This window comes from Dama dama, chromosome 14 (assembly GCF_033118175.1).
Source record: "Dama dama isolate Ldn47 chromosome 14, ASM3311817v1, whole genome shotgun sequence".
Classification (NCBI taxonomy): domain Eukaryota; kingdom Metazoa; phylum Chordata; class Mammalia; order Artiodactyla; family Cervidae; genus Dama; species Dama dama.
Window position 1 is genome coordinate 67941766 of NC_083694.1, and position 9361 is coordinate 67951126.

The following is a 9361-nucleotide window of genomic DNA, read 5'->3' on the forward strand; positions in this document are numbered from 1 at the left end:
GGGGAATCTTAAGAGCTCCTCTTGTCCTGTTCTTTACTCTCCATAGACGAAGAAACAGATCTAGAGAGACCGGCTGACTTGCCCAAAATCACCCAGCTGGCTAGTGGCAAAGCAAGAACCAGAACCCAGGTTTCTCCTGCTTTAAGTCTGCACCCTAAATGATCCTTAGATAATCAGTGACAGAAATATCTGACTTCACACAAGGTCTCCGGGCGATGGTGGCGATAGGGGGTGATTTGCTTTACTGAAACATTTACAAAGATTCCATTCATCGCCTCGCAGGACCGTCCTGGACGAACTCAACTCGGTGTTGAGCAGTCACAAGTTACGTGCCGCACTTGTTTATGAGCCTGTCGGCCCTTATCGCGGTTCTTCTGATAGGAGCGCGCCCCCGCGCCCCTCGCCGCCCCTCACACTGGGGCTCCCCCTCCCGGCCCTTCCCAGGCTGCCGACTGTCACACGGCGGCCGAACAGCCCGCCCCACGTGGACCCGGCTGGGAGGATCAAAGTCTGTTTGCTGCCTGGCCCCCGGCAGGTGTGAGGGGGGCTGCTAGGACCCGCAGCGCCCGGGCAAGAGGCCCGCCACGCCGAGGGGACCCCGCCTGCCCCGCCCTGCCCCTCCCCCTCCTGCTGCACGCGGCCCGCGCCCCCTACCCTCCCCCACGACGCCCGTCGCTGCACCCGGCCGCGGCCCCCGGCCCACGCCCGGCTCCTGAAGGGAAAGGCCCCGCCCCCATCTGTTGAAGCCGCGACACCGCCTCCTCCCCCGCCCCTCTGAGCCTCCGCCCAATAGAGAGCGCGGGTGGGCGGGACGTGGCGGCTGTCGTGAGGGGGTCCTGGCCAATGGGAAGGCGTGCCGGGCCTGGTGGGCGGGGCGGCGAGGCCTTGTCACGCTCGGGTCCGTGTGAAAACGGGGGTTCCGAGTGCAAAGCAAAGTTTTTTTGTAAACCGTCTGCAAAGGCGGGGGGGGGCGGCGGGTGGCGAAGAAGGCGCCCGACACCGGGCCGAGTGCAGCAGCCGTGGCCGCCGCCTCTTTAGCTCTTCAGGCGTCGGCTCCTCCGTCCGAGCCACACCGGAGGAAGACCGCCTGAGGGGAAGACCTGCGCGGAGAACCCGCAGATGCTTGGAGCGTCCTCAGCGCTGAGCTGCCGGTCGCCCGCCCCCGCCGCCGCCCGCCCGCCCGCCCGCTCGCCCCTGCTCCGGCTCTCTGTCGGCGGGCTTCGGGAGCCCCAGCTCCCTGCCGCCTCCGCCGCCGCCCCGCTGTGGGTGTGTGGGGGCTGCTGGAGCTGAGCCGGGCCTCGGCGCCGGCTCCGAGAACGGACGCCTGAGGAGGAGCTGCGCGCCGCCGGCCGGCCGGGGTCGCCCGCAGGCGCGGGGGCTCGGCGGCTAGACCCCGGGCTCGCCCGCCCCTGTCCGGTCACCGAGGCCCCGCGGCAGACTCCCGAGCCCCGCGCCGCCCGCCCTCCCTCCCTCCGTCGCCGGCTCCTCGGCGCCTCGCCGCCTCCTCAGGAGTGTCCGGGCCGCGCTCAGGCGGGCTCCTCAGCCGCAGCCATGGGGTGCTGGGGTCGGAACCGGGGCCGGCTGCTCTGCATGCTGTTACTGACCTTCATGTTCATGGTCCTGGAGGTGGTGGTGAGCCGGGTGACCACGTCCCTGGCGATGCTCTCCGACTCCTTCCACATGCTGTCGGACGTGCTGGCGCTGGTGGTGGCGCTGGTGGCCGAGCGCTTCGCCCGGCGGACCCACGCCACCCAGAAGAACACCTTCGGCTGGATCCGGGCCGAGGTGATGGGGGCTCTGGTGAACGCCATCTTCCTGACCGGCCTCTGCTTCGCCATCCTGCTGGAGGCCATCGAGCGCTTCATCGAGCCGCACGAGATGCAGCAGCCGCTGGTGGTCTTCGGGGTCGGCGTGGCGGGGCTGGTGGTCAACGTGCTGGGGCTCTGTCTCTTTCACCACCACAGCGGCTTCGGCGACGACTCCAGCCACAGCCACTCGCATGGGGGGCACAGCCACGGCCTCGCCAAGGGGGCCCGCAGCAAGAGCAACCGCTCCGGGGGTAGCGACAACGCCGTGACCCCGGGCGAGCAGGGTCCCGACCAGGAGGAGACCAACATCCTGGTGGCCAACAGCAGCAACTCCAACGGGCTGAAATTGGACCAGACAGGTGAGGAGAGAAAAGTCGCCGCCGCAGGTGGTTGGCCCTGGGGAGCCCGGACCCCGGGATGGCCCCGGGCCGAGTGGCCCGCACGCCCCCTGGCGCCCGAGCCGGCCGCGCCGCGCCGCCTCTGGGCTGCTCCTTCCCGGGCAGGCTCCCGCACCCGCACCCGCACCTGCGGGGAAGCCGCCGAAACAGACGCCCCCCTCTCCCGCACCCCCCGCTTGCAGCCGGGTGTTAGGAGCCGGGGAAGTGCGTCTCCCGCTCCCGGTATAGGGGTGTAGATGAGAGCGGGCAAAAGGTCAGGAGGTGACCCTCAGCCCGCTGCGGTCCGCAACTGCACTTGGCAGTCTTTTAGGGCTGTCGTGCCAAGAGACTGTCTGATTTTGGCGTTAGCGGGATCAGCAATGCTTCCTAATTAAATTTCTTGACCCTCTTGGAAAACCGGAGAGAATCCCCTGTTGGTCCTTAGTTGTTGGATGTTTGGAACCTTGCTCTGCCCAAGTAGTACTTTTGCCCTTCAAACAAGTTTCTTAATGTTGTATTCAGAGCGATCTCAGTGACTGAATTTCCTGAACTCAAAATCTTGGTTAAGGGTTTCTGTTATGAACAGCAATGCATGTTTCGGTTAATTTTCTGAAGTCTAAACCCAATCCTGAAAATCCTAGACTTAGGACCTGTCTGGGCATGTTTTAACATTTCACTTAGGATTTGTCTTGATTGTACTAAGGTAAAAGTGATGATAATTTATGCTTCTTATATTTTTAATGGGTAGTTTTCATCCTAAACGTTAAGTGCTCTTGGAAGGAAATTGGGAAATAGGTGTTGAAAGAGGAGATAGGAAAAGGAATCATCCTAATGCCCTACTAACCAGGCTCAGTAATATTTTTAATAGGCTGGTGTATTTCCTCCCACTGTTTTCCATTTATATGGAAATATCAATTTCTATTTACCTATTTGTGTGAAACCACACATGCATGACACTACATAGACAGTTTTCCTCTTTCTAGGATTCAGGATATCATGTTAATGAAATTGAAGTTGTACATTGAAAATGTTTAATAAACAATTGAATTTCCTCTCACTTCTACTCTGCAAGGAGTTATTCCAAAGAATATTAAGCTGTCCTGGTGTGTATAATTCCTTTAAAGAATCAATATGTTTGGTTTAGGAGCTAGTAGAGTAGATAGTGATCATTTAGTTCCAACTTTTCCTGAAGTCTCTGTGTGATTGTTGATAGGCTTATATGGTTGATTTGTCAGTTTCTAAACCCCTTCTATCAAGGGACTCATCATTTTTAAGTGACAAAAGTCTAAAAGTTAACCTTAACACCTTAATGATGAAAAGTGACTAGAGCTCTGTGTCAGGTCAGCCATTTGTATTAGACTTATCCATAGTTGTTTATGATTTGGGGTGATAGCATTCAATTTTGTTTTGTTTTTGATATATGTCAACAAGTATAGAATGTTCCCAGGACCCCACAGAAAAGGTGAACTTCATTTGGAAGTGGGAAGGTAGGAGGTTGGAGTATGAGAAAGTAGTATCATCTTAATGACTTAATTTAGCCCTGACCATATGTCCTGGCCTGTTCCCAGTATGTCAATTTATATAAATTGCTCTGAGCACATTTCTTCGTATGTTTTATGAAAAATTTTCACCCCCATCTCTTAAATGGAATTAGGCAAGAATGTTTATATAAACACTTTAAATGTGTTTGATACAGAATGTTTATTTCTTTGTAGATCCAGAAAAGTCCAGAAATGATGCAATGGAAGTACAAGTGAATGGGAATCTTATCAGAGAACCTGAAGAGGTGGAATTGGAAGAGGATGAAGATAAGACTGGACAACTTAACATGCGTGGAGTTTTTCTGCATGTCTTTGGAGATGCTTTGGGTTCAGTGATTGTGGTAGTAAATGCCTTAGTCTTTTACTTTAATTGGAAAGGTTGTCCTGAAGGGGAGATTTGTGTGAACCCGTGTATACCTGACCCCTGCAAAGCATTTGTAGAATTAGTTAATAGTACTCAGGCAACAGTTCAAGAGGCTGGTCCTTGCTGGGTACTATATTTAGATCCAACTCTTTGTATTGTAATGGTTTGTATACTTCTTTACACAACTTATCCATTGCTTAAGGAGTCTGCTCTTATTCTTCTCCAAACTGTTCCTAAACAAATTGATATCAAAAATTTGATAAAAGAACTTCGAAATGTTGAAGGAGTTGAGGAAGTTCATGAATTACATGTTTGGCAACTTGCTGGAAGCAGAATCATTGCCACTGCTCACATAAAATGTGAAGACCCGACATCATACATGCAGGTGGCTAAGATCATTAAAGACGTTTTCCATAATCACGGAATTCACGCTACCACCATTCAGCCTGAATTTGCTAGTGTAGGCTCTAAGTCAAGTGTAGTCCCGTGTGAACTTGCCTGCAGAACTCAGTGCGCTTTGAAGCAATGTTGTGGGACACGGCCACAAGCCCAGTCTGGAAAGGATGCAGAAAAGGCCCCATCAGTTAGCATTTCTTGTTTAGAACTTAGTGACAATCTAGAGAAGCAGCCCAAGAGGACTAAAGTTGAAAACATCCCTGCTGTTGTGATAGAGATTAAAAAAATGCCAAACAAACAACCTGAATCATCTTTGTGAGTCTTGAAAGAGATGTGATGTTTGACTTTTGCTTTAAACTGCAAGAGGAAAAAAGACTCCATTGAAATTCTATGTTTGCCAAGTAGTGTAATTGAAGTCCTTGTCTGGTCACACAGTTTAATTCTATTTTTGTAAGAACATAATGGGACTGCTTAACAGAGTTCTATATTACAACTTTGTGATTATTAGTGCAGAGTACAGCTATGCTGTAACAGTTTTGGAAAGCCAGTTTTAACACTATGTTACATTTTTGTTTTAAGGATAAACCTTATATAACATAATGCTATTTGATTTCCAGTTTTTCAATGGTAAAAACTAATTAGGGGGATAAATAAATTTAAATTGTTACTGGAATTTCTCTGCTTTTCTTTTCCCCCAGTGTTATATTTTGTTTGTTAGAATTATAATTGCTAGAACTCTAAAAATCAACAGGTCTGTTTCCTTTGACGTTTTATGTAATATTTACTTGCCCTTTGAGATCATTACATAGCATAATGACAGCGTATTTTAAGAATGACTCATAAATATTATTAGGAAAAGTTCTTTTTTTCCTTCACATGGGGTTTTATGATACTGAAGATCAGTTACTACTCTGTATCCTATGTTGCTGAGTAGTATTCTAATAAACAGACAATTAAATTGAACTAGTGTACCTATAATAGGACATATGGGCAGTAAGAGCAGGGAAGGAAGTTTTACCAAATTAAATATTTAGATTCTTGTAAGTTAATAATCAGACTACATATCTAAATTATTCTGAGAATTTTAACTTTAAAAACAAAACAAAATAAAACAAAGGTAGCCTGAAAGATGGATATGTTCACCAGCATTACTTTCTTTGAAAGATTGGCATTAGAAACAGAGTTGAAAGTTTACTCATAAAATATATACGATAAATATTTTTAAGACTGTTTAATTTAATCTAATAATTACATGTTAAATGAAAGCTTATTAATCTAATCTTTTAAATTGTGAGTTTTAAAAATAACTTCAGAGTCATTTCACAGTGACCAATCATGAATGGATTCAAACAGCTTTTTGAGCCCAACCAACAATGCTTGTGCTTTGCCAAGAGCCATTCTGTCTTGACATTGCTTAGACCTTCCAATAGTGGCTTATTTTGCAAGATGTCTTAGTATCTATACAGGAAACTGTTTTTGGCTATTTCATTGTTCGTATGGATTTCAAATCCATACACAAATATTATTTAAGGGTATTTAAGTTATATTTTTCTGATAGAGAGGGATTATGCTTTGTGAAGAAACTAGATTTTTTGTCCTCAAAAGGATGAATATTAATATCAGTTATCATGTATAGCTCTATTTTTCTAGAAACAAGGTATCCTGACTACTTTAGTACCTTTTATAGCTGACTACTTTGGGGATGGCTACCTTTTGGGATTTGAAATAATTCATTGTTTAGTGGGTCTTAAGATGAAAACGTTGGCATTTGACAGTTAACTTTTTAAAGGGATGATCTTTTGTGGTAGACAGTGTGATTTTTTCCTAGTATAAGCCTGTTGCTGGCAATGGGCCTGTTTAAGAACACCCGATTTTTCCATTGAGAATGAGGTAATTTTAGGAACACAGTTTGTAAGTTCATATTTACTATAATGGGCCAAAACCATAACCTGCCAATATGCAATACATCTTTATCATTTAATACACTTCTGATATTGTATATTTCAATTCCTAAACTGGTAGTTACTTGGAATTTTGCAAACATTTTTTTAAAACATGAAATTGGGGGAATTTCATATGAGGGAACAAGAGAAAGCTTCAAATTATATCATGTACATTCTTGATTTACCATTTTTTGAAGATCTCAAAACAATTTATATTATAGAAATATTTCAGTAGTGATATAAAAGGATAACTGGTAATATATATTACATTCAATGAGGTTTTCTTTACAATGCTCTATTGGGTCTATTAAAGGTTGCATAAGGCATAAGACATCAACTGAAAGAAGTTTTTTTTAAATGGTGTATAAGCATGGGACAAGGGCTATTTTTTTTTTTCAAAGTGCTTTGAAAGTAACAGCCTTTAGATTTTAGTTATTTCACTTTTCATAATTTTAAGTAGCTCATAAGTAACAAAGTGGTACCATAGGATTCTCTTTTTCAAAGGATTTCTGTCATAATAGTAAAATCATGTGGGCTCTGACTCACCTTTTCAGTTTTAGGAGAGAGTTATTTATTTCTTTACAATGCACTTTCTAACCCATTTTTAGCTATATTAGCATTATCTTTAAAAAATGCTTTTATATTTAAATATTGTGGGATTTAAGTGTCTTTTCCAAAATAGTTTATTCCTTCCTGAAAGAAAATGAGGGAAATTCCATTAATTATTAGGAGACTTAAACCCAATATTTAAATGCTGTTTTATAACACTGCATCAGTTTTAGGAGGTGCATCTCTCCTGCTGGCTCTTTTATATTTGAGCAAGATCAGTGTATTTAGAATATGTGTTTAGAAATATGTCTGTTGTCTCAATTTAGTAAGAAGGAGGTGCTGCATTCCTGAATTAAAACGAACCCAGACATTTTTTTCCAACCTAAATTCCGCCTTAGTGATGAGAGAGATTTAATTCTCCATTGTCACCTTTTAGTTATATGATTGTTTAGTAAAATTTTTTTTCAGAGAGCATCTGCCCTGTATAAAGTATGAACTAGAACCTAAAGGAAAAGTAAAAAACTCAGAAACTTTGCTGTGTGTATTTTAACATTTTAGAAAGTAGTATGTTTGAGTAACTAAGGTATGTAATTTGAACAGGAAGGATTTGTATCAAGAGCACCTTGGAAAATCACAAGTAGAAGACTATTAATGTTTGTATCTTGTTAACATCCTCAGTTAATTTGAATTTTTGAAAGTTTTGAAGGAAAAGGCCTATGGAACCTAATGTGAAGTATTTAGTAGGCTAACTGGTATTGAGTTGTAGATTTTTACTGTTTATAAACAAATATCATTTGATGAAATGTCATTTACCTGCTGTCTTAAGATGTTCACACATTCACAAATATGGAGAAGAATCCTACAATATAGAAATATTTATTTTAATAGAGTTTCAGTTAAGTCATAAAACAGTGTTAAAACTTGGGAAGGTGGAGGGAGGGCTTGTTGTTTTTTAAATTGAAACTGTCATACAGTGTTTGACCATCTGAAACGGGAATTATAATAGCACTATTTTGATGTAACTCTACCGCTATTATGTGGCAATGCTATTTAGTTTTACTAACAAGTTCTGAAATACTTAGCAGTCATTTTCACTGGCACAGGAGCCTTTTGTATGTCATTCAATTTAAACTTTAAACCAAAAACTTTATGGTTCAGTGTCTTTGGCAAAAAGATACTGAAGGGAATGTAACATACAATTAATATGTGGTTATATATAAAAAGACACAAATTACCATGTTATGGTTCTGCCTTGAAACAGCACAATGAGTGTATCAGTGTATTCTGTGATTCTTTATGAAACTTCTATGTTGTGTTGTTTTGTGTCTGCCACAGGGTGTCCTTTGGGCCAGATGTGGCACAGTTAAATGCAGTTATCATCTCATGAAATGCAGATGCAGATAAAATGTCTTTAGTGCTGCAAAATTTTACCTAACTTTTTGTATGTTTCTGACTGTGCGTTGTTTTCCAAAGCTGTTCCTACCTCACCATGAGGCTTTATGGATTGTTATGTATTATAAATGTTCTTTATGAGACAGACTACTGTGTTTCTTCTCATTTATTAAAAGTTAAGTAGAAAAATAAACTAATTTTAATATCTACTTCATTGTTTTGTGCATATGGCCTCACCCAGTAGTTGTGGCACGCAGGCATAGTTGCTCTGGAGAATGTGGGATCTTCCCAGACCAGGGATTGAACCAGTGTCATACTAGCCACGATTTCAAGCAACCACTGGGGGACTTGCAATGTGTCCTTCATGGATAAGAGGAGACTAAAAGTGTGTGTGTGTGTGTGTGTGTGAGTCGCTCAGTCGTGTCCGACTCTGCGGCCCTAATGGGCTGTAGCCCGCCAGGCTCCTCTGTCCCTGGACCTCTCCAGGCAAGAATAGTGGAGTGGGTTAGCATTTTCTTCTCCAGGGGATCTTCCTGACCCAGGGATCGAACCCGGGTCTCCCACGTTGCAGGCGGATTCTTTACCATCTGAGCCACCAGGGAAGCCCAGAGGAGACTACTGGACTGTGTTTTCTGGTGATTCTTTTCCAAACAATTGTAAGATCCAGAGTTGAATTACAGTACCAGAGGAGACTACTACAATTGATTCCACATTTTCTTCATACTTGAACATTTCTGAGATCAGAATGCATCGATACAATCAGTGGTATCTTACCATTCCTTTTGGCCAACTATATTTCTTATTAGGATGTATCTTACAATTAATCATTCAGAAAAGAATTACCAGGTCTTACCAGAAGTACTGCCAACATTTCCTAAAACCTTATGTACTATGCATTGCACATCTGGATGAGAGCTGTTGCTTTTGAATTAGGTGAAAATATGCTTACAAAAGTCAATGACAATGTTGTTTTTAAAGAAATCCCATAGAC

The 9361-nt window shown here is 44.1% G+C and overlaps 1 protein-coding gene and 1 long non-coding RNA gene across 3 annotated transcripts in view; one reads left to right on the forward strand and one right to left on the reverse strand.

Annotated features, from left to right (window-relative positions):
* Positions 1–1717, reverse strand: part of LOC133069425 (uncharacterized) — a 39095-nt gene extending 37378 nt beyond the window's left edge. For both annotated transcript variants that reach the window (XR_009695853.1, XR_009695854.1), the window contains exon 1: positions 1605–1717. This is a non-coding gene — a long non-coding RNA (uncharacterized LOC133069425). The remainder of the gene's footprint in view (positions 1–1604) is intronic.
* SLC30A1 (solute carrier family 30 member 1) lies at positions 1471–8563 on the forward strand. The gene is made up of 2 exons (XM_061161013.1): positions 1471–2167; positions 3901–8563. Exons 1-2 carry the CDS (start codon positions 1552–1554, stop codon positions 4803–4805), a joined length of 1521 nt encoding a protein of 506 aa, XP_061016996.1. The 5' UTR covers positions 1471–1551; the 3' UTR covers positions 4806–8563.
* Positions 8564–9361: the final 798 nt, after the last annotated feature.